Source organism: Bos mutus, chromosome 4, assembly GCF_027580195.1.
Source record: "Bos mutus isolate GX-2022 chromosome 4, NWIPB_WYAK_1.1, whole genome shotgun sequence".
Classification (NCBI taxonomy): Eukaryota; Metazoa; Chordata; class Mammalia; order Artiodactyla; family Bovidae; genus Bos; species Bos mutus.
The window spans coordinates 7251262-7276672 of record NC_091620.1 but is presented as its reverse complement, the minus strand read 5'-3'; the positions used below and the strand labels follow the sequence as shown (position 1 = coordinate 7276672).

Below are 25411 nucleotides of genomic sequence, written 5' to 3'. Positions count from 1 at the left end.
TAGAGCCCTAAGGTCTACCAATGGGGGAAGTGGTAGCTAAATAAAGAAAAAATGGAGGGAGACATGGAACCAGGTAACTTAGCCTCAGTCCACGTAAATAAACATCAAGAAGCACAGGGCAAGTTATGTTCTTTCCACTTTATTGTTTCATGATTATGACTATCAAAATGCGGAGGTTGCAGGCTAAAATTATGTAGGCAAGTGAAGAAGAGGAAGTCAAGAATGAGCAGATGGGATACTGAGAAACTCAGACTTCCCATTGATACTCAGCAATGCAGTCCAGTGGATGAATTGATGTGTACCAGCTCAGTTTCTTTTGATCATTAAAAAAAAAATTATTTAAAAATAGCTTCCCTGGTGGTTCAGACGGTGAAGAATCTGCCTACAATGCTGGAGACCCAGGTTCAATCCCTGGGTTGGCAAGATCCTCTGGAGAAGGGAATGGGTTACGCACTCCAGTATTCTTGCCTGGAGAATTCCATGTACAGAGGAGCCTGGCAGGCTATAGCCGGTGGGATCACAAAGAGTCAGACAGGACTGAGCGACTAATACACACACATATTTAAAAAATAACATAACCATATTATAGAAAGGATATAACCTAAATACAGAAAAACTGAGATTTAGGAAAAATAAACCTATAATCCCTTTAGCCTAATATACTTAATATCAGCACTTGGGTTCATTTCCTCCTAGTCTTTTTCTGTATGCATACTTAAAGATAACATCATACTGTATACAATTGTGGATCCTGTTCTTTTAAATATAATTTTGTTTCATAAGCATTTTCCTTGTTGCTAGCCAGCTTTTTATAACTATCCTTTTAACAGTGAATAATATATCATTAAGTAAATGAACAGTAATTTACTTAACTATCTCCTTATATTGTTAGATGTTTAGAACATTTCCAGTTTCTTGATATTGTAAATATTGTATCCATATACATTTTCTTTCCATATATTATCTTCTTAGATTTCATTTCCAGAATTTCCAAAACATATTAATAAAATGTTCCAGGACCTCACCATTTTATGGCTCTTCATATCTATTGCCAAGTTGCTTTTCAAAGGGATTATATCAATGTACAGTCCCCAAAACAGTGAATGTGAGTACCAAACTTCATTGTACCCTTGAAACCATTGGCTTGTTTCATTATTAGTTTGCTTTTACTGCGCTAGTTTCCGGGTTATGATAATAAATACATATTATATCCGATGGTGATAAGCTATATGGAGAATAGTAAAATAGGGAGAGGAAAGTGCCAAGGAGAGGTGAAGGGTTGGGTTGCTGTTTTATATAGGATGATCAGGGAAGGCCTTTAGGGTTCCTACATTGCTCTTCTACACAGGGATTTGAGTAAAAGTTGAAGAAAGTGAGGGAGTAAGGTAGGAGAATAGTCGGAGGAAAGATGTTTTCAGGCAGAGAAAGCACCAGGAATGGCGCTTAGGAGAACTCACACCGGGCAGTCTTGGAGGAACAGCAAGAGAACTAGTGTGGCCCCAGGGTACTGAGAAGAGAGGGGCCGGGAAGGAGGTGAGATCAAAGGGAAAGTGGGCCGCCAGGACATATATGACTTTCCTGAGCATTTCGAGGATGTTTCTTTTATTCTGAGTAGGATAGGAAGGCATTGCAGAGTTTTGGAAACAGGTGAGTCAGGAATTGATCAGTGTTTCATATGATTAGCTGATTTGTTCAGAATGGATTAAACATGCTCAAAACAGCATCTTTCCCAGTGAACCTCTTACATGCTCAGCATCTCCATCAGTGCTCTCAGCCATCAGTACTCAAAACCACAGTCATCTTTCGCATCTCAAAACCAGTCATGACCAACTTCTGTCAGTTCTGCCTCCAAAATATCTCTTGCATCTGCCTTCTCTATGCATTCCCATTACCTGAACCCACTGTGACAGTTTCTAACTCTTCCCTCAGGCTTGCATCTTTCTGCTCACCACTCATGCTATATACTTAAACCGTCAGAGCAATCATCCTAGCAGAGCTGGTCATTCACGGGTGTGCTCTTTATCTTTGTTGGCCCTTCCTTCCCCCTCCCAAATAAGGTCCAGATTCTTCAGGATGAAATTCAAGCTCTACCACAATCTGATTCTAATCTAGCAGTCAAAGATTATCTCCTATTGTTATTAAGAATTAACTCTGCCTTCCTGTCTAGTAAGTTTCCAGAACCTACTCTGTACTTTTTACCTATACCTTTGCTTTCAATGTCTCCCCTTCCCTGCATCTTCTGTTTAAAGCACCCTTCCCTTCCAGCCCCACCCAGAAATCCTAACCATACTTCCAGAACCACTCCAATCAACACTTTCTTCATCCCCAATCTCCTTGGCTGGAATTGTGCTTATTTTCCTCTGTGTTCCCATAAGTTCTACTCCATTACCCGCATATTCTGTATCATATGCCATGGTTTTGTTAAATATGCTCTTTTCTACTAGGTGACAAGTTCCTTGAGCATGATTGTCTTGTTTATCCTTGTGACTCCTACAGCACTTATTACAATGCCATGACTTTAGTAGGTGTCCATTAAATGTCTGTGGAACTTAAATATCTGAAAGCTTTGTTGCCGAAACAGAACTAGAATTCAAGTCATCTGATTTTCAGCTCCATATTCCTTTCCCAATACCATTTTATCTTTTTGACTTCTTTCTATAGTTCATTGTCACCCCATCTGAAGTATATCTGAAACTGCTAAGGAATTTTAAGGAAGGATGACTAAACAAAAAACAAATGCTGAAATTATTTTCCGTGTAGCTACTTAAGTCAAAGTGAATCTAATTTAGGGGCACTAAAATTTTGAATTTGAATTAATAAAAAAAAAATGGTGCATGCAGGTTTAGAAACACTTTAGCTTATCAGGGTTTGATTTTTGAGCTGTACTTAATCTTATAGGTGTCAAGTTGCTATGTTTCTTGGTATGCTATGAATTTGTAGTTGGTGGGGGGTGGGAAGTCATTTGCTTAATGACTGACAGCAACATTTCTAGCCCCTAAAAATATGAGATGGTTTAAACATTTGGGAAGAGACCCTGAGACAAAGCGTAAGTCCGAATGATCCTAATCCTTCCCTTGACTTTCCATCTTGGAAAAGTAGTTTAAGAAACTAGTGTTCTAAACTGGGCTGTCCCTTTGGTATTTGGAATTAAATAAGTGAATCATACTCATGATACATGTTACATACAAGTTACATAAAATAACAGCAAAATTAAGTTATAGTACTTATGACATAGCAATAGCTAGTATTAATATGCAGAGAAGGCAATGGCACCCCACTCCAGTACTCTTGCCTGGAAAATCCCATGGACGGAGGAGCCTGGTAGGCTCCAGTCCATGGGGTCACTAAGAGTTAGGCACGACTGAGCAACTTCACTTTCACTTTTCACTTTCACGCATTGGAGAAGGGAATGGCAACCCACTCCAGTGTTCTTGCCTGGAGAATCCCAGGGACGGGGGAGCCTGGTGGGTTGCCGTCTATGGGGTCGCACAGAGTCAGACACGGCTGAAGTGACTTAGCAGCAGCAGCAGTATTAATATGCACATATGAAAATTATTTTTGAGTGGTGAACACTGATGCCTTAGGAAAAGGAAGACTGACTGAGTTAAAATACATATTTTATAAAATGATTTAAGGTAGGGGGTGCGAGGAAGAAAATGGAGTGACTCTTTCTCTCCTAAACTGTTTTGCCACCTTCTCTTCATTGTAGCTTAGAAGAGGGCGCCATTGCTATGAAGAATGTCCCATTGAGGTTTTCACAAATTCAAATGAAATGGGATGATATTAAAGCCTTACATTTTACAGGAGAAAAGGTTGAAACTGAAGCACTAATTCATCTCTCTTTACTCCATCTCACTCTGAGCATTACAGCAGCAACTGACCTGTGAATCTGACATGAATTGCAATATAGGATCATAGAAATGAATGTAACCTCTGAAGTAGTTTCATCTACCTTCTATCCTTCGTGAGTAAGCCCCAAGCTGTTACAAACAAAGAGTTAGTATTTCAGAAACTTCCCCATAGGCAATTTTTCCCAACTACAACCTAAATTCTGCCTTACAGAATGGCATGGATGATTTTTCTCGTGCTCCACAATGGAGACATGAAAACAGCATTTTGCCATAGCTAATGATCATAGCCATTTCTACACCAAATGGATTGTACTTCTGGACTCTGGGGAGACAGCATAGAATAATGGGTAAGAATTCAGGCTTAGAGATAGCAGATTTGTGCTTAAGTCACAGCTGTGTGATCATAGGCAATTTACTTAAGTTCTCTAAGCCTCAATTTCCTCACCCATAATTTGGGGGTGGTAATATAGTCCAGCTGATCAAACTACTTGTGAAGAATAGACTAGAACAAATGCTGTCCAATAGAAATATAACACAATCCATAAATGTGAGTCACATATATAATTTAAAATCTTCTAGTAGTTCCATTAATACAAGTAAAAATAAACAGGTGAGATTAATTTTAGTGATGTATTTTACTCAACATATCCAAAATATCATTTCAATATGTAAAAAATATCAGTGAGATATTTTACATTTCCTTTTTTTGAACTAAGTCATCAAAACCCAATATATATTTTATACATATGGTTAGACTCAAACTAACCATGTTGTAAGAACTTAATAGCCACCTGTGGTCAGTGGCTACCATATTAGAAAGTTCAGGTCTAGGAAAAAAGTTGTAAAGCGTTTAGCATTATGTTAGGCATAGAGTGAATGGTAAAATGCTGGGGCTTTCATTATTATCCTTAATATTCTTAGGGAACTTTGTAACCTCAAAGCCTTCACTTTTCTAGACTGACCCTGGCCATGATGCTCCTAGGAGTACCTGGATGGATTAGGTTACTCAGTTGAGCTCTTTGGTTACTTCAGAGGCCACTTCCTCATGGCCACTCCCCATCTATTGTATGGAGAGGGCCACAAAAGGCGGGATCTGCATGGAGAATATATCCAGTAGGTGCCAATGACCTTCAGATACTGACATCTTAAACCCTAAGAAATGGGCACCACCACCAATCTGCCACTTTCTTATATAAAAAGAACAGGATAGGAGATTTGCTAAAGCAACCACTTGCTTCTATAATTTTCCCCTTACAAGGGTTGAAGTGCTATGTAATACATTGTGCTCAGAAACTGATTTGATAATAAACATACAGTTAGAATATGACCCAGCAATTCCACTGGTATACCCAAGACAGTTGGACCATAAAGAAAGCTGAGTGCCAAAGAATTGATGTTTTTGAACTGTGGTGTTGGAGAAGACTCTTGAGAGTCCCTTGGACAGCAAGGAGATCAAACCAGTCAATCCTAAAGGAAATCAGTTTTGAATATTCATTGGAAGGACTGATGCTAAAGCTTAACTCCAATATTTTGGCTACCTGATGTGAAGAACTGACTCATTGGAAAATACCCTGATCCTGGGAAAGACTGAAGGCAGAAGGAGAAGAGGACAACAGAGGATGAAATGGCATCATTGACTGGATGGACATGAGTTTGAGCAACCTTTGGGAGTTGGTGATGGACAGGGAAGCCTGGTGTGCTGCAGTCCATGGGGTCACAAAGAGTCAGACACAGCTGAGAGACTGAATGGAACTGATACCCAAAAATTACAAACATGTTCACTCAAAACTTGTAAACAAATGTAAACAGCAGCATTATTCATAATAGCTATGATGTAGAAACAACCCTGATGTCCATCAATTGAAGAACAGATAAACAAATGTGATAAATCCATACACTGGAATATTATTTAGTAATAAAAAGGAATGAGGTATCAATTCAAGCTACAGTATGGATGACCCTTATAGTATGGATGACCCTTTCACCCTTGCTCAGTGAAAGCCAGACACAAAAGACCACACATTGAATGATTCCTTTTACATGAAATATCCATAATGGGTAAATTCATAGAGACGGAGAATAGATTAGTGGCTTCCAGAGGTGGGGGGAAGAGCAGAATTGAGAGTGACTGCTAACAATTATGAAGTTTCTTTTGTTCAGTCACTAAGTCATGTCCAACTCTTTGCAACCCCATGAACTCCAGGCTTCCCTGTCCTTCACTACCACCTGGGGTTTGCCCAAACTCATATCCTTTGAGTTGGAGACGCCATCCAACCATCTCATCCTCTGTCACCCCCATCTCCTCCTGCCCTCAATCTTTCCCAGCCTCAGGGTCTTTTCCAATGAGTCTGCTTTTCGCATCAGGTGGCCAAAGTATTGGAGCTTCAGCTTTAGCATCAGTCCTTCCAATAACTATTCAGGGTTGATTTCCTTTAGGATTGACCAGTTTAATCTCCTTGTTGTCCAAAGGATTTTCAAGAGTCTTCTCCAGCATCACAATTCAAAGGCATCAATTATCTGGCATTTAGTCTTCATTTAGCTTTGACTATATGGACCTCTGTCAGCAAGTGATGTCTCTGCTTTTTAATATGCTGTCTGGGTTTGTCATAGCTTTTCTTTCAATGAGCAAGTGTCTTAATTTTGTAGCTGTAGTCACCATTCACAGTGATTTTGTAGTCCAATAAAATAAAATCTGTCATTGTTTCCACCTTTTCCCCATTTATTTGCCATTAAGTGATGGGACCATATACTATGATCTTAGTTTTTGGAATACTGAGTTTTAAGCCAGCTTTTTCACTCTCCTCTTTCACCCTCATCAAGAGGCTCTTTTGTTCTTCTTCACTTTCTGCCATTAGAGTGGTATCATCTGGATATCTGAGGTTCTTGATATTTCTCCCAGTAATCTTGATTCCAGCTTGTGAGTCATCCAACCCGGCATTTCACAGGATGTACCCTGCATATAAGTTAACTAAGCAGGGTGACAATATACAACCTTGAAGTACTCCTTTCCCAATTTGGAACCAGTTTTATGTCTGGTTCTAACTGTTGCATCTTGGCTTGCAAACAGGTTTCTCAGGAGATAGGAAAGGTGGTCTGGTATTCCCATCTCTTGAAGAGTTTCTTTTGGGTTGATGGAAATATTTTGGAATTGGATAACGGCAATGGTTGTACAACACTGTGAATATACTAAAAACCACTGAATTGTTAAAAAAAGAAAGTTGATTTGTTTTCCTACGGATGCACAGTCAGATACATAAGTACTGCCAAAGCCCCAGAATAAAAAAGTATTTGTAAGACTTTAAAAATAGAAGAAATCACCTGTGCCCCAAATATTATTTGCTAAGATATCATCTTTAACTTCAACATACATAATATCAAGTCTTTCTCTCCTTCTCACAAATTAAAATTGTTTTACATTTTAACATTAAGCATGTTAACTACTGCTGCTGCTGCTGCTAAGTCGCTTCAGTCGTGTCCGACTCTGTGTGACCCCATAGATGGCAGCCCACCAGGCTCCCCCGTCCCTGGGATTCTCCAGGCAAGAACACTGGAGTGGGTTGCCATTTCCTTCTCCAATGCATGAAAGTGAAAAGTGAAAGGGAAGTCGCTCAGTCATATCCGACTCTTAGCGACCCCATGGACTGCAGCCTACCAGGCTCCTCCATCCATGGGATTTTCCAGGCAAGAGTACTGGAGTGGGGTGCCATTGCCTTCTCCAATATTAACTACTAAGAGGACACAAACCTCAAGGACACACACATATATACACACATATACATGTGTACATGCTCGGTCACCTTAGTCATGTCCCACTCTTTGTGACCCTTTGGACTATACAGCTCACCAGGATCCTCTGTACATGACATTCTCCAGGCAAGAATACTGGAGTGGGTTGCCATGCCCTGCTCTAGGGGATCTTCCCTACCCAGGGATCAAACCCAGGTCTTCTGCAGTTCCTGCATCGGAGGTGGATTCTTTACTGCTGAGTGACCAGGGAAGCCCGTATACATGTATATAAATGCATATAGATATGTCAGGATTTTCTGAAAGAATGTACCTGTCACTCTTCTGTTCAAGGCTTTCCCGTTACCGTCATCTTGCCCTCAGCATGGCCCCACAGGTCTCCAGTACCACCTGCCTACTCTGTGGCAACAGAGTGTAGCAGCTAAGAAATGAGCCAGACAAAACCAGACAGCTTGTGTGGAAGTCTAGCTCTCACTGCTCACTAGCTTTGTGACTTTAAACAATGTTCCTAATTCTTCTGCGGCTCAATTCCCCTTTACAATGGGGAGGATAAGAGTGCCTGGGCTTTTATGTAATGATTAACAGAATTAACATATATAAAGTGCTCAGAAGAATGTCTGATCTGTGGTAGATATGAGTATTTTACAAATAAAAATAAATAGTTAAAATGCTGTCCCAACGGCCTGCCAACCTTGCTAGAGTGTGCTGTCCCTTTGGAATACTCCTCACAATACCTCATTCCCTCTTTGCTTGTTCAAATATCACTCTATCCTCCTCCCTTGTTTGTTTCTGTTTGTAACATTTATCACTTTTTGATATTCCATCTGATAACTACTTTTGGATCTTCTTCGTGGCCCATCAACTCCTATTATTAATAATACTATTACCTGTCTGTTTGCTACTCAGCCCTAAGTATCATGGACAAAGAAGGCACAAGGCTATGTTTTCTGAATGAATGAATGGACAACAGTTATTTCTGGGCAGTGGCACTGGGGATGGGGACAGGAATGAGATGTACTTTTCACTGAACATCCCTTAGCACTATTTTATATTTTACCACGTGCTTATGTTCTTGTCATAACAATGAAAAACATGAAATAAAACACTGGAAATAAGAGTATGCAGATCTTAGGAGAAGCTGGTAGCATAAAACAGGAAGACTTCAGGGATCCCTGACCAGAGGAAGATTTTAGAGAAGAGTGTAGGGATGCTTCTGTAAGCCACCTTAAAACCTTACCCCTGAGCAAAAAGTGAAATAACACCCTAGAAATGGCAAACGGCCTTTGGGCTTCAAGCACAGCATGTACACAGGTTAGCAAGAAGTCTTAATAAGATCTTCTGTATTGTGCAATACAGGTCCTGTACCTATGGGTACAATGAGAAAATTTTCCATGGCAAAAGGCCTGTTTCCAGGCACAGTAAACAGAAGCATTTGCTGAGGATTATTTGCCCTCTTCCACCCCTGCAGCCTGGACAGGCAGTGGCCACGGTGCGTAGGATTCCTTGAGCAGCGACAGACAGTCTGTCTCCATGGCCTGGGAACAGTGGTCTTCCCCATTCTCAAGCAGGCTTTCTAAAACCTAATAAAGGTGATCCCATAGCAGAGCATGGGACCTATAGTGAACTGCTCTATAAACTTAGCCCAACTAGCTGGAGGTAAAAGCTCTGTCTTCCAGGTCTCCGCTCCTCTTTTCCATCTCTCTCTCTCCTTTCCTGAGCTTTATTACGTCTGCTCTCTCCTGTCAGGAGAAAAACAACTGATGAGTCACCAGCCCCTTGAATAATGCATTATTGCTTCCACAGGATTTTGTATTTAAAAAGTGGTCAATAGGAAAGAAATATGATAATTTTAATAATGATATTAATAATACTGATGGTGATGGCAAAGATAGCTGATGACAGATATTGCTTATTGAATATTTACTGTGAGTTAAGTATCCTACTAAAAAGTAGATACAATTTATTTTCTTTACTCCTCCAATAATCCAATGAGGTAAGTACTGTCATACCTACATTACAGATAGTGAAAGAAAAGTCACATACTTAGCAAGTGGCAAGTAAAGGGTTTCAAAGATGTGTTTCTAAAAATTTTTGCCCTAAGGAATTCCATCATGTTATTCAAGCAAATGGATTTCTAAGGTGAAAACTTTGACACTGTGGGGAGAGAGCTGAGGGTCAAACAATCACAGGACTCTTTGCCAGCAATGAAATCGACCACTGAGGCTTGGACCTTCAAACAATACACTGTGTCTATGAATACCTAGGTTCAAATCCTGACTCTGACACTCATGTGAATACCTGGGGCAAGTCTCACAAACTCTGTGTTTGAGATGATTGTTAGAATTCAATGAGATAGTAACAGTGAAGTGACTGCAATAAGGTGTGTACGGACAGAGAAGCCCGATGAGCTACAATCCATGGAATCGCACGACTTAGCAACTAAACAACAACAACTATATATGTGTGTGTGTGTATACATACATATACAAATGCATACATCTTTCAAATGCTGTATATTTTGATTGCTATAAATCCTGACTATTAGAATAATCTATTTCTAGCTTTCATATAACAGAAGTGGTCTTTTACCTGATTTTATAATGTAGTTGTTGGTCTATTTTCAGTTTTTTTTTTTTTCAATGAGAAGATAGCATAACAGTAGAATTTCAAAGGAAGACACCTTAAATCCCATTTCTCCAATGCAACAGTTATTTTAATTTTGCATTTTGCATTCAGGTTTTACTAATGCTGAGAAGCTACATGGATAGGGCTCTATGTTGAATGAGATTTGGATTTTTATCTTACTCTGTCACAAATCAGTTGTATAAAACAAATCAGTTTTATCTTACTCTGTTACAACTCAGGGAAGTTACATAACTGCCTTTTGCCTTAGATTCCCAGTGTATTAAGTGAAGCGGTTAGAGCACATGATCTTTAAGATCCTTCTAGCTCTTACAGTCTATGTTTTTTTTAATCTGTTATCTTTTCTTTTTTTGCTTTCATTATTCATGTGAAATTGTAGATATAAGGTACATGTAAGTAATGTTTGCAAAGTTACTTAACTTTCTAAACTATATCAGAAAAATAAAGCTTTACATGCAACAAATTCTGCAAAGGTAAGATTATAACGAAAAATCTCAAGAGTTTCAAAAGTAGCTACCAATTTACCAAAGAACTATAAAAATTAATAACTTAATACATTCATTATATGTCTGTTTCCAACTAAAGCATTAGCAATTCCACACATTAATTTATAAGTAATACATTTAGTTTGATAAAGCCATTCTAATCTTTGTTTAATAAAGTTATTAATTCATAATGTAAATATGTAAATATTACACCAGTGTAGTTTTTCTATGTGGCATTTTTAATTTTGAATGTTCTCTACAAGAAAATAAAAGAGGGAATAGGAAATAAAAAAGGAGTGATTACCTGACTTAAATCATATTGACAGAAACATGTCAATGTGAATATTTATAACTATTCATGGGATGAAACACTGTTGCTTGGTGTGTATCCTGCTCTAAACTTTCTAGAGGCGATTGGACAATATTAATATTAATCAAGAACTTAAATATGTTCTTACTCTCTGGCCAGGTAATTTGACTTATAGAAACTTGTACTAAAGAGATAATAAGATGTGCACAGATGCTTTGTTGCAGTATTATACATAACTATAACAAATTGGAATCAATCTAAATGTCCAAAAATACAAAAATGGCTAAACTGATGTTATACATATATTCATTACAAGTGTGTGTGTGTATATATATATATAGTTATTGTTCAGTCACTCAGTTGTGTCTGACTCTTTGCAACCTCATGGACTGCAGCACACCAGGCTTCCATCCTTCATCATCTCCCAGAGTACATTGAATTGGTAATACCATCCAACCATCTCATCCTCTGTCATCCCCTTCTCCTGCCTTCAATCTGTCCCAGTATCAGGGTCCTTTCTAATGAATCGGCTCTTCGCATCCAGTGGCCAAAATTTTGGAGTTTCAGCATCAGTTCTTCCAATGAATATTCAGGGTTGATTTCCTTTAGGATTGACTGGTTTGATCTCCTGGCTGTCCAAGGGACTCTCAAGAGTCTTCTCCAACACCACACTTCAAAAGCATCAATTCTTCGGCACTCAGCTTTATGATCCAACTCTCACATACATACACGACTATTGGAGAAACCATAGCTTTGACTATATGACCTTTGTTGGCAAGGTAATGTCTCTGCTTTTTATTATGCTCTCTAGGCTGGTCATATCTTTCTTCCAAGGAGCAAGCATCTTTTAATTTCATGGCTGCAGTCACTATCTGCAGTGATTTTGGAGCCCCCCAAAATAAAGTCTGATTACTGTTTCCATTGTTTCCCCATCTATTTGCCATGAAGTAATGGGACCAGATGTCATGATCTTAGTTTTTTGAATGTTGGAGTTTTAAGCCAGCTTTTTCACTCTCCTCTTTCAGCTTCATCAAGAGACTCTTTAGTTGTTCTTTGCTTTCTGCCATAAGGGTGGTGTCATCTGCATATCTGAGGTTATTGATATTTCTCCCAGCAGTCTTGATTCCAGCTTGTGCTTCAACCAGCCTGGCTATTTTGCATGATGTACTCTGCATATAAGTTAAATAAGCAGGGTGACAGTATACAGGCTTTCCCAATTTGGAACCAGTCTGTTGTTCCACATCCAATTTTAACTGTTGCTTCTTGACCTGTATACAGATTCCTCAGGAGGCAGGTAAGGTGGTCTGGTATTCCCATCTCTTTAAGAATTTTCCACAGTTGGTTATGATCCACACAGTCAAAGGCTTTGGTGTAGTCAATGAAGTAAATGTTTTTCTGGAACTCTCTTGCTTTTTTGATGATCCAACAGATGTTGGCAATTTGATCTCTGGTTCCTCCACCTTTTCAAAATCCAGCTTGAACATCTGGAAGTTCTAGGCAATGCCAAAGAATGTTCAAAGTGAAAGTGAAAGTTGCTCAGTCGTGTCCGACTCTTTGTGACCCCATGGACTATATAGTCCATGGAATTCTCCAGGCCAGAATACTGGAGTGGGTAGCCTTTCCTTTAAACTACCACACAACTGCATCTGACATGCTAGCAAAGTAATGCTCAAAATTCTCCAAGCAAGGTTTCAACAGTACATGAACCAAGTAGTGATACTACTCGCAACAAAATGATTACCAAAAACTGTTAACAAATGTTTTTGCACTTCATTTTTGTCCTTATATCTCATTAGGGATATGTAGTCAAATTACTGTGTCTTAAAGTTATTTGAAATAGTTCTCTGTATGCTACCAGCTGGATATAATATAATTATGCTTTTAAAAATTAGGAAATGCATTTTTCAAAAATTAGTATTTTATAATTATGAAAAATATTTACATGATTCAAATCCAAATCAGATCTACCTATACATGTATATGCATGCATATATGTATATATATATATTGGGCTTCCTTCCCTGGTAGCTCAGCTGGTAAAGAATCTGCCTGGAGACCTGGGATCGATTCCTGGGTTGGGAAGATCCTCTGGAGAAAGTAATGGGTACCCACTCCAGTATTCTGGCCTGGAGAATTCCATGGACTGTATAGTCCATGGGGTCACAAAAAGTCAGACACAACTGAGCAACTTTCACTCACCCATGTATATATATAAATGTGTGTGTGTATATACATTTATATCCATTCTTACACACATGGCAGCATCCTCGACTCACTTTTTTCCCTCTTTCTGCTTTACATAAAATATATCTTAGAACTCAACCCACATAAGTATATCTAAAGAACTAAAGATTCCTGATGTCATTTTATAACTGCAAATAACTCTACTGTAAGATTGTACCATACTCTGTTCAATCAGTCCTCTATTTATGAGCATTTGGGTTGTTTCCAGTCTTTTGCTATTATAAATAGTTTCTGTCCTATGGTTTTGTATTATATTTATATATACTCAAGTCTTAAATAGATTTGTACTGTGTAAATTATACAAGATAAGCTTAGATCATCTTATTATACCAACTAGCAGAGGCACTATCAAAGACTACTAGGGTCATGTCAAAAGTCAGGAGGTAATTTGAAGATGCTGCCACAGAGCAAAGAAGTGTTCATTTCAGCTTTAATAAGAATAACAAACATGATGTGTGAAACGAATTAATTAAGTTTCTAGGTATGAGTTTGAATGGTAATTTAAAGACAAACAAACTTAAAAAGCAAAATCATAAAACATCTATTTAGCCACCACTGGTACATGCTAGAAAATCAATTCAAGGAACAATAGGATATAAAATCTAGCCATTTTGCAATCTTGAATAAATTAATGGATAAGATGACTAAATAGCATTATTGACTCAACAGACATGAATTGGAACAAACGCCGGAAGATACTGGAGGACAGAGGAACCTGGTGTGCTGTAGTCTCTGGGGTCACAAAGAGTCAGACACAACTTAGTGACTGAACAACAACAACCATAAACAAACCAGTGACTCCAGGTAACATAAAAGGAGAGATAATGACACGTTATGCACCTCTTAATGGCAAAACACTTTACTATCTATGAAGCAGTCTTGCCAAAAAAAAAAAAAAAACAAACAAACAAATAAACAAGGACAACAACAAAAAACCCAACTGAATCTATTAAACCCAGTTGCAGGTACTGTAGAGGACAGAGGCCATACTATGGGGATATAATGAGAAAAAGTCTAGGCTGTGGGATGTTCTACAGGACAAACAACTTGGTTTCTTCAACAAATAATTTGGAAGAAAAGAAATTATTTGAACAGAAACCCATTTATATTTAAAGAGATTTAACAGATAGATCAGCCAATCTCATTGTGTGAACCTTATTTGGATTCTGCTTGAAACAATCTACGAAAATAAACTATGATGACATTCATGAGACAACTGAAATTCTAAACTGACTTAATTATTTAATATTAGCAAGATATCATTATTAATTAGTTTGGATGTGATAGTGGTTATGTTTTTAAAGCCTATCTTTTAAAGATCCATATTGAAATATTTGTGAATGAGATGATACAACTCCTGGAATTTGCTTTAAAGTAAAACAAGTGGGGAAGAAGAGGGAATTAATTGATGGTTTGGTTGGTCATCATAGGTTGATAGTTACAAAAGGTTCATGATGCTTTCTGTCTACTTTTGTTCATGTTTTAAATTTTCTGTAATAAAACAGTAATAGACATTTACATATAATGGGTTTGTGTATGTGTGAATACCCACTGCAAGGGATACAGCAAAATGTGGATGGTGATTATCTCTGGATGATAGAATTGTGGGTGATTTTGGTGATTTTACTTTTTTGTTTTTACTGTACTGCATATTCTATATTTTTATATTACACTTGTATATAATCAGGAAAAATTATTTTTTTAAAAAATGTTTTAAATTGTTTAATAATACCATTTTTTACAATTCAACTAGAGTTCACTTCTGAAATAATTAGTAGAATAACTTTGTACTTTTAAAATATATTTGGGCAATGCAAATTACTTAATATTTAATTATATTTAGTTTTGGTGGGTACAGAAAATAGTTCATGAAAATATAAAGCTAAGGTAAAGTTTGCAGCTTGGACATTCTCTCATTTGGTGTACTAGGGTAACCTTAAATGTATAGCTTAGGAGTAAATAGTTAATTCTTTTTCTCCTCCTTACATAACACAAAAACAACTGATCCAGTTTGGCATAAACTTCCTCTTCCAAAGTCACCTTTGTGCTGAAATTCAGCACCTCAGGTTTCAGTCAAATAACTTGCAGATGAGAAAAGATTTCTTAACAAAATTTTCTTGTAATTTTACTACTGTGTTAGTTCCTGGCAACTTGGGAGAGTCCTTTTTTTCATAGTTAAGTGGGTCGGGGAAATGGTTCTTTCTCCTCCTTTCTAATAAGCAGAAAGAGCAAGCAATTTAAATCATTCTTTTTGTATAGCTGAGATAAATGTAAGTCCATGACAGTAGATGGAATTAAGAAAAAGATAGGTAATGGGTATTTTTAGCTTATTAATAGTTAATATGAGGTACTGCAGAGTTTGTCATTCAATTACAAGAAAATTAGTCCTTTAAGATCAGAAAAAAAATTTTTAAACCAATATAAATACAATTATATTTTGTAATTACATGTAGACATTTAATTATATCATGATCTGAATGTTCTTTTATCAGATAACTGTCCCTTCTTCATTTATTTCTAAATAAAGACCTTACATTTATATAATTTTCTTTCTTTTTGTTTACCTATGATTTTCTCCTAAAGAAACCATAGTCAGCTCCTGTTATGAAATACATTAACAGACTATCACTTAAGTAACATTTTGTTCTGAATGTAGACTATGAAGCAAAGTCATTGGTGGATGGAGTGATTCATTTAGAAGTGAAATTTTCTGATTTAAAACTGATTAGAGACAGATGTCACTTTGGATTCATTTGTCCATTTGAGGTTCCAGGGGTGGTTAATTATATGCTTCACATAAATTCAACCTTCGCTTGCAACTATGTGCTAGGCTTTGTGTATTTTCATATACATAATATCAATGATTTGCTATAATAACACTATGAAATAGTTATTTTGGAGGGAGGTAAAATTGCTTGCTCAAGGTCAAAAAGTAATCTAATAGATGCAAATTTTATGTTACTACTTTTAAGTTATGAACATTGGCTCTTGAGAGCATTTGTAACAGTCTCTGGTGCCTGGTATGGAGCTCTGAACTAGAAAGTATGTCAAGTCAGTTTGAAGGCTGATCTTCGTCTGTCTCACTGTAAAACCAGAGTTATCTACCTCCCACCCACAACGGAGGATGTGCAAGAGGTGCAGCATGCTTAATATTGCTTCATGCATGGAGCTGGCTAAGACGTTATCATCTATCATGATGAAACTAAGAGGCCTCAAGGAAAAGAGAGAAGGCAACCTGTTCACAGCAGCAAAGCAGTGCTTTACTTCCTTGATCTTACAACAAATTTAAGAAGGTACAGACATCTTTAAGCCTGGGAATAAATAGTGTTTTGATTTGGTGACCAACAAACTAAAGGTCAACCTGAGAAAGTTGATTCGTGACATATTTCCAACAAGGGTCACTTGTTTCCATCACAATGGACTCAAAGTTAAGAATTAAAAACCTCAATGTCAGTAAATGATATGTTTGGAAGATTGAGAGTTCTAATTAGACGTATATCCGCAGTGCCAGTAGAGCCCATTCTATTCATTTACTCATAACCTCATGTAAAATTGTTTGTTTGAGATGTGGTTTTTTAAAAAGTCATTTACCTTCAGGCTCAGTTAAAGAATGGAATATGTGAGAAAAGAATTTTCCAACTTTTGTTGAACTCAGTAATGCAAAGAAAAGAAGAATTTGGCTGCTTGGTAACTCAAAAATAATTGATCTAAGAAACTTGAAATTTGATATGTAAATGCTAAATCCAATTACAAATTTCAAACACATTTTTCCAAAGCATATCCTAGTTCCAGCTTACTAATATCACAGAATCATTCTGATGTGCATTAAATTATTAACTGTTTTTATGAGTGTACTAGAATTACTACTAGGAATGTTTTTTTTTTTGTGGAAACATAAATACAGGTTATAAAACACCTTGTAAGTGGACTTGAACTAAAAGATCTTAAAAATAAATGGGAACAACAAAAATAAAACATGACTAACTCTCCTGCCACCATCAAAACAAATGTTTCCAAGGACCTGAAGCCAAGAAAATAGAAATCTATAAACACAAAGGCGAAGATAAATCAGTTACATCTACTAGGTCTCCATACGTAACAAAACACTGAAAACCAACCAAAACCAAAAAACTTGATTTGAAGGAAAGAAAGTCGAAGAACATTGACCTTTTCTGTCCTTCTGCCTACCACAGAAATTCCCACCCACTGTTGACTTTTAAATTACTGAATCTCCAAAAATTACTGGAGATAGGTGTCTTAAAAATGCAGTAGATTCAATCACACAGGTAATATTCACATTAGCTGAAGTAGTAATTATTGAGGGAAGGGTAATCTACTTCATTCATTTTAATAACCAATGCTTCCTGAGATTTACCACAGAGGAAACCCAACCTAATTATTAAGGTACAATACTATTGGATTGAACTATTTTTCAATCCAAGAATTTGTATTATGGAGAGAAAGCTTGGACGATTTAAGCAATTATGTGCTTCATTTCTCCTTTTCTGTATCTCTACTCTTGCTTACATATAAAGTATTGAATTTAACTTGTTTCATTCTTAATGTTTCACATCTTGTTGTCTTCTTTTAGAAAAATTTAAGCCAAATTTTAAAAGGCTGCAAGTAAGTATTGGTGGCTAGTTCCTACGTGTAGCAAATCATAGTGCCTAGAGCCCAGACCTGCTGGCCTGGAGAACAAAAGGCCAAATTCTTGCTGCCCTGAAAAACCCTGAAATCACAACTAATGCCAGTTTTAGATTTTATCATCAGTTCAGTTCAGTTCAGTTGCTCAGTCATATCTGACTCTTTGTGACTCCGTGGACTGTAGCACGCCAGGCTTCCTAGTCCATCACCAACTCCCAGAGCTTACTCAAACTCACGTCCATCGAGTCGGTGATGCCATCCAACCATCTCATGCTCTGTTGTCCTCTTCTCCTCTTGCCTTCAATCTTTCCCAGCATCAGGGTCTTTTCCAATGAGTCAGTTCTTCGCATCAGGTGGCCAAAGTATTGGAGTTTCAGCTTCAGCATCAGCATCAATCCTTCCAATGAATATGCAAAACTGATTTCCTTTAGGATGGACTGGTTTGAACTCCTTGAAGTTCAAGGGACTCTCAAGAGTCTTCTCCAACACCACAGTTCAAAAGCATCAAATCTTCGGTGCTCAGCTTTCTTTACAGTCCAACTCTCACATCCATACATGACTATTGGAAAAACCATAGCCTTGACGAGATGGAGCTTTGTCCGCAAAGTAATGTCTCTGCTTTTGAATATGCTGTCTAGGTTGGTCATAGCTTTCCTTCCAAGGAGCAAGCGTCTTTTAATTTCATGGCTGCAGCCACCATCTGCAGTGATTTTGGAGGGCCTAGATTTTACCATACCTCTCCCAAAACACTTTCAGGGACGCCTAACCTACACAACGTCTCCTTGTAGCCAGGCCCACACTGTTTCTATCATTTGGATGTATCAATAATATTGCTAACGAACAAAGTCACTTGAAAGGAAGCTGAACTTACAATCAGAGTCTAAGAATCCCCAGCTCTTCAGGGGACCAGTTAAAGGTATTTTAGTGCACAGGGTAAGTGTGTGCCTGCTAATGCCAGAAAAGGCTGGTGCAATCCTGGCTTTTCCACTTTCTAGCTACGCGACTCCAGGCAAATTATTTAGACCTTGTGCCTCAGTTTTCTCATTTGTAAAACAGCAATAATATTAATAATGACCTTGTAGAGTTGTGAAGATGAACCATTTTAATATGGCTCAGAACAGTACCTCAGGTAGCCTAAGCACTCCATAAACACCAACAATTATTATTACTGGCTGCATGATCTTGGGGAGCTCACCTAACCTCCATGATACTCTATTTGATCTTTGTTCAAAAAGGGATCACAATTTCATGCAGTCTGTATGTATGAAGATCAAATAAGCTCATGCAACACACAAGACAGTCATTTTGAACACATAATCAAGTATTGGACAAATCCTTCAGCCAAGTAGAATCAGTTCCTTTCTGCTCTGTGTCCCTGTAATACTTAACACACACACACACCTGCTAAGCTCTCATCACACTGTATCATAAGAATTTGCTTACCTGTCCATCTCTCCCAGTAACAGTGCAAACTCTGATTCACCTCTGCACCCTCAGCATATTGGACATACCTGGCACAGGATAGGTACTCAATAAATATTTGTTTAAATGAATATTGTCCAAACAACTGAGTAGGAATTCACAAGGCCTCTGCCAGGAATGATGGATTATCACTTTTTGCCAAGTGTCGTCAGTCGACCACCCAGAAATGTGCTTGTTTTCCCTCAGACACAATGCATTGAGACTCTGCCATTTCAAATGCAGCTTGTGTGGTTGCAGTCCACTCATTCTTGTCCCTTAACTAATAATTATTGAGCGCCTATTGCATGCCAGGCCCCATGCTGTGCTCCATATAGTGTACCACAAGTGGCAACTGGCCAGGCTAACTTAGTGCCTGCATACTTTGTTGAAATAACCTATTTACTACAGAGTCATTTACAACTGAAGATAATAAGCTCTTTGGTTTGATTACTTCATTACAGTGGTAGAATCTCAGGGTAGGAAAGAATGGTTTTCCCTCCCATCCAGGCAGCCAGATAACACTGAGCAGAGTTCCCTGTGCTACACAGTAGGTCTTTGTTGGTTAGCCATTTAAAATATAGCAGAGAGGGGTATTCGGGGGAGAATGGATACATGTGTGTGCATGGCTGAGTCCATTTGCTATTCACCTGATACTATCACAACACTGTTAATCGACTATATGCCAAAAAAAATAAAAAGTTAAAAATTATTTTTTTTAGTAGAGTCCTTAGAATAATAAGTTAAAATCAGGGATCTGACTGCATAAGTTAAAATCCTTGCTCTGCTTTGTACAAGGTGTTAAGACCTTGGGCAAGTTACTTAACCCCTTGAAGCCTCAGTTTCCGCTTCGCTGGTAGCTCAGCTGGTAAAGAATCTGCCTGCAATGCATGAGATCCTGGTTCAATTCCTGGGTAGGGAAGATCCGCTAGGGAAGGGATAGGCTACCCATTCCAGCATTCTTGGGCTTCCCTGGTGGCTCAGCTGGTAAAGAATCCACCTGCAATGCAGGAGACCTGGGTTCAATCTCTGGGTTGGGACCATCCCCTGGAGAAGGGAACAGCTACCCACTCCAGTATTCTGGCCTGGAGAATTGCATGGATTGTATAGTCGATGGGGTTGCAAAGAGTTGGACACGACTGAATGACTTTCACTTTCAGTTTCACCATGGAGTAAGATTGATGTTTTAAAAATAATAACCCACATTAATACTTATTATGGTACCTGTCATATAGTAAGCACCCGATGTGTGTTTGCTATTGTGATTAATCCAATCCCTTACCCCAGTGTTTGAACTTCCATCACAAATGTATTCAGGACATGAGGCATGTGTGCCCGGTTTCTGCTTGAACACCACCAGGGTCAAGGAACTTACAACCTCCACCAGTTGTCCACCTGATTACTGGGCAAACATAGTAATTGTTGACAAACTCTAATGGGCTGTAACATACATACTTATATCTTCTACTCAAGGGTGTTCAGTCTTCTGGGATTACCCAGAGAAGAAATATAACTTTCCTTGCAGGACCGCACTTCTCACTTCGGAAGGTAGCTACATGAGCTAGCTCTCTCCCTCCGCCTCACACACCAACACAGACTCTTAGACCCTTAATCATTTCTGATGTGACACTGATTACAAGATCCCATTTTACCCTTTTAAACTCTTCTTGAAGAACCTTTTGTTTATTAATGGTTTTCTTAAAGGCTGAAGATCAGAATTCATAAAGCAAAACAAATGTGACCTGATCACCAGTGAGTACTAGAGAACTACTTCCCAACCTGAGCACTATATTTCTATTAATACAACAAAAGATTGATCTTTTTTGGAAGTTATATCACACTGAGTTGACTCATCATCTACTCACAATCAACAGGAGACTCTAAATCTTCCTACGTGAGCAATTGTAAGTCATCTCGCCCCCAACCTGTACTGGTACAATTGAATTTTGGGATCTCTGAGTGCTTTATATTTGTCCCTTTATATTGTTAGGTATGATTCACCATTACATTTTGTCAGGATTTGATGAGGGGGAGGGGAATCCTGATTGTATCATCCAACTTATTGGCTATCCTTTGCAGTTGTGCATAATTTATAGATGCACAACAATTTACATCTGTAAATTCATTCAGCGTGTGGTCAATGTTATTATCTTAGCCATCCATCAAAAAGTTGAGGGCAATAAAGCTTTGGTCTAGATTTACATTAGATCCCTAGAGGCCTGGGTATGCATCAGTCTCTTAAAATTTTTTGAAAGACACTGTTCATTCAATCAATATATATTGAGTTTCTATTATGTAACCAGTTATTGTTCCAAGTGCTGAGCATATACTGGTGAACAAAACAAAATTCCTGCCCTTATAAAGCTTACATTCTAATTTGGGGATAAACAATAAACAAATCTGGAGATAAATAATAAATTTTCTAAAAATGAAAGCAAGTAAGGGGCTCGAGCAAAGAGATCAAACCACCTAATCCTAAAGGAAATAAATCCTGAATATTCATTGGAAGGACTGATGCTGAAGCTGAAACTCCAATACTTTGACCACCTGATGCAAAGAACTGATTCATTGGAAAAGACCGTGATGCTGGGAAAGATTGAAGGCAGGAGAAGGGGATGACAGAAGATGAAATGACTGGATGGCATCACTGACTCAATGGACATGAGTTTGAGTAAGCTCTGGGAGTTGGTGATAGACAGGGAAGCCTGGTGTGCTGCAGTCCATGGGGTTGCAAAGAGTCAGATACGACTGAGTGACTGATCCGACTGACTGACTGACTGATACTGAAGCTCCAACGCTTTGGCCACCTGATGCGAAGAGCCGACTCATTGGAAAAGACCCTGATGCTGCAAAAGATTGAGGGTAGAAGGAGAAGGGGAAAACAGAGGATGAGATGGTTTGATGGCATCACCAACTCAATGAACATGAGTTTGAGCAAACTCTGGGAGATAGTGAAGGACAGGGAAGCCTGGTGTGCTGCAGTCCATGGGGTTGCAAAAAGTCGGATATGACTTAGAGACTGGACAACATTAACAAGGGGCTCGAGAAGGTTGACAGTGGGTGTGCAGTGAACAGTCGTCCACATGCAGTGCGGCTGAAGCAGAGCTGTTTCTGAAGTTTGCTTACACTGCTCATGCCCTGCATTCTGAGTGTGCATCTGATCCAAAAGTTGTCCCAGAGTGGACAGCAAGTCTTTCTGGTTTCTCAAAATTCACTATTTTTTCTACGTGAGTAATATTAGGAAAAACTCAATAGAATAATGATAAAGAATTTAAATAGTCATGAAATAAGAAAATCTGAAAGGATATAATATCTCAAGGCACTTTGCAACATTTCATCATATGCATAGGATATTCAAATACTGTGAGACCAGCTAGACAAGCAGGGAAGTCAGTCATACCTCCTGATCAAGACTCCAGAGAGAGAGTTTAAAAATTATTGTTCTACAAGTATAGTACATGGTTGAAAATGAAGTAATAGAGGAAAAAATAGAAAAGCTAGCACTTACCTTATTCCAATCCCCATTTTCTCAAGTATGGAGTGGGTTATGAATCCAAAAGTTTATGGAGAGTCGAGAAGATGGAATGCTTGGGGGACCCCAAAATATAGCTGACAGTCTGGATTCTGAACTCTGGAAGAGAAGCCCATAAGGGACAGATTTGAAATCTAAATCTATTAACTACTCTCTGCTCATGATTCTATTATTGATAAATTCTTCTAAATAGTTTTAGATAATCTTCAAATCTCTTTGATGTCAAAGAGACTTGATAAATCTTTGTTTTGTAAAATCCTAACTGTATCCTCTGATTGGAAATTTATTGTCTATTCTCATAGTGATATTTTAACCTTTGTTTTCATTCACTGAGCATCTACTTTGTACCAAGTACTTTGTTGGTTCAATGAGCCCAAAGGTAAATGAAGTAAATATGCTTCCAGCTTACAGAAACCTTTCAGTAGAGCTTCCAGTAGAGGGCAAGACAGAAACAGGAATGGCAGCTCCCATAAAACAGTGTGTTATAAAGAGAAGACTACCAAGAACTCTAGGAGGGACACCTAACCCAGACTTTGGGAGGATTGGAAGTTAGTGCTTCCACATGGAGACTTACAGGTAAGAAGAAGTTAGTCCAATAAAGAGGTGAGGCAGATCTGTTCCAGTGGAGGGCACATGGATGCATATTTTGAAGGTGACAGAAATGACCAAGAATCTGAATACTGAAAATAGTTCAGGATAGCTGAGACACAGTGGTCAGAGATGAAACTGGAGAGGTTAACAGAAACAATTTTACAGAGCCTTACAAGTCATGTCATATAGGAAGTATAATCTACTGAAGTTTGTGATGGCTTGAATGCTGGCATTTTGAAGGGGAATAGTTTAAACTGGTGCTCAGTTTTTTGACTTGAACAGCTGGGTCCCTGGAGAAGGAAATGGCAGCCTCCACTCCAGTATTCTTCCCTGGGTAATCCCATGGACAGAGGAGCCTGGCAGGCTATAATTCAGGGGGTCACAGAGAGTTGGACACAACTGAGCGACTGAGCACATTGGGTGGACAGTGATATCATTCACTAAGACATTTTTTAAAGAGATGAGGCCAGCTGTGGTCATGTTTGGTTTGGGATGCCTGGGGAACACTCACAGGTTATGAGGAGGCAGTTTGATCTGGAAGTCTGAGAGTACAGGTTCAGGAAGCATCAGTACACGATAGGCAACAATAGACTCCAAGGGGATGAAAGAGTTATGTGGGGGGAGTGTCATGGAAGAGAAAAGGGCCCAGGAGAGAAACCAGAGTAATACCAAAACTTAAAACATGGGCAGAGAAAGGATTTCCTCCCCCTCCTCCCCAAAAAAGGAGATCAAGAGAAGGTAAAGCCAGAGAGAGGGAAACTAGAGAGAGGTTTCAGGAGGGAAACTAGTGGAGTGAGGTATCACAGAGGACAAGGGAAAAGCACATTTCAACGAGCAGGCTGTGGTCAACAACAGTAAACGCTGTCAAGAGATCAAGTGAGAAAAGCCCGAGAAGCATCTACGGAGGGAGCTCCAAGAAGGTATCTGTCCAGTTGGGTGAGAGCTGGGTCAGTGGAGGCAGAAGGCAGCTCACAGTGAATTGAGGAATTGGTGGAACCAGTGAATGCAGACAACTGTTTCAAAAAATTTGCCTTCAAAGTAGAAGATATAATCCCTAGATTTTCTTCCTAAAAGTAGGGACATGAGGCCACCATGAAAACTCACCTACCACCTTTGCATTAGCTCAATTACCTCACGGCCATGCTCTTGGTAGGCATGGCCTGTGTGTTGAAGGTGAACCAAGACATAATGGATGAGCACTGTAGGGGTCTGGATGAGAGAGGAGGAGCAGGGCGCAGGCACCAGGGAACACGGACCAGGAGCTAGAAGTAAGCTGGAGTTACTATGCACACAGAGGCCAGGAATAGTCATGCTGGACAGGCAGCCCACCACCACCAGCTCTGTTATCCTGAATCCTTCACCATCGGGGTTTCCATTCTCACCCCTTCATGACATGAAGTAAAGTTTCTGACATTCACAACAACTCCTCAGATCTAATCTCCTCAACTCCTCTTAGTAACTTGTATTCCAAGGAGAAGATAGGAAAGTTCTGGCCTGGGTGGTGCTAAAAGGGACACAGAGGCAATGGCAGTAATCAACCTGAAAAGGTTGCCGTGATAGTGACCTGAGCCTAAAAACCAGGAGTTGAATTAGGCCCTACATCAGTAGCAAAACCAGCTGCATGGCTTGATTAAATGAAACATTATTTCTCAATTGCAATCATTCCCAGATCTCTAGGTTCTCTAAAATGCAACTGTGACTGAACTGGAAGGCTTAACTGTCTTCAGACTGTGATTACAGCACAGAGAGGAGACAAAGAATGGTGGTGAACATCACAAATAAAGACAGTATGTGTGTCTTATGTGGAGACTAGCTAAGCTGCACAAACCGAGTTTCTGGCTGAAGATTTTTTTTTTCATTTTACTCAACTCAATATAATCATTTACCCACTGGATATTGCTTAAGGGGC

The 25411-nt window shown here is 38.7% G+C and overlaps 1 protein-coding gene across 3 annotated transcripts in view; it reads right to left on the bottom strand.

The window, feature by feature from the left end:
- MKLN1 (muskelin 1) overlaps positions 1–25411 on the bottom strand; it is a 392319-nt gene that overhangs the window by 346153 nt on the left and 20755 nt on the right. For 2 of the 3 annotated variants that reach the window (XM_070369015.1, XM_070369017.1), the window contains exons 1-2: positions 22888–23010; positions 19365–19432 (exon numbers count right to left, since the gene is read on the bottom strand). In XM_070369015.1, coding sequence (XP_070225116.1) covers positions 19365–19372 — 8 coding nt within the window. In that variant the 5' untranslated portion in view covers positions 19373–19432; positions 22888–23010. Of the gene's footprint in view, positions 1–19364; positions 19433–22887; positions 23011–25411 lie in introns of those variants that run through there. The other variant, XM_005902205.2, reaches the window with a different exon arrangement.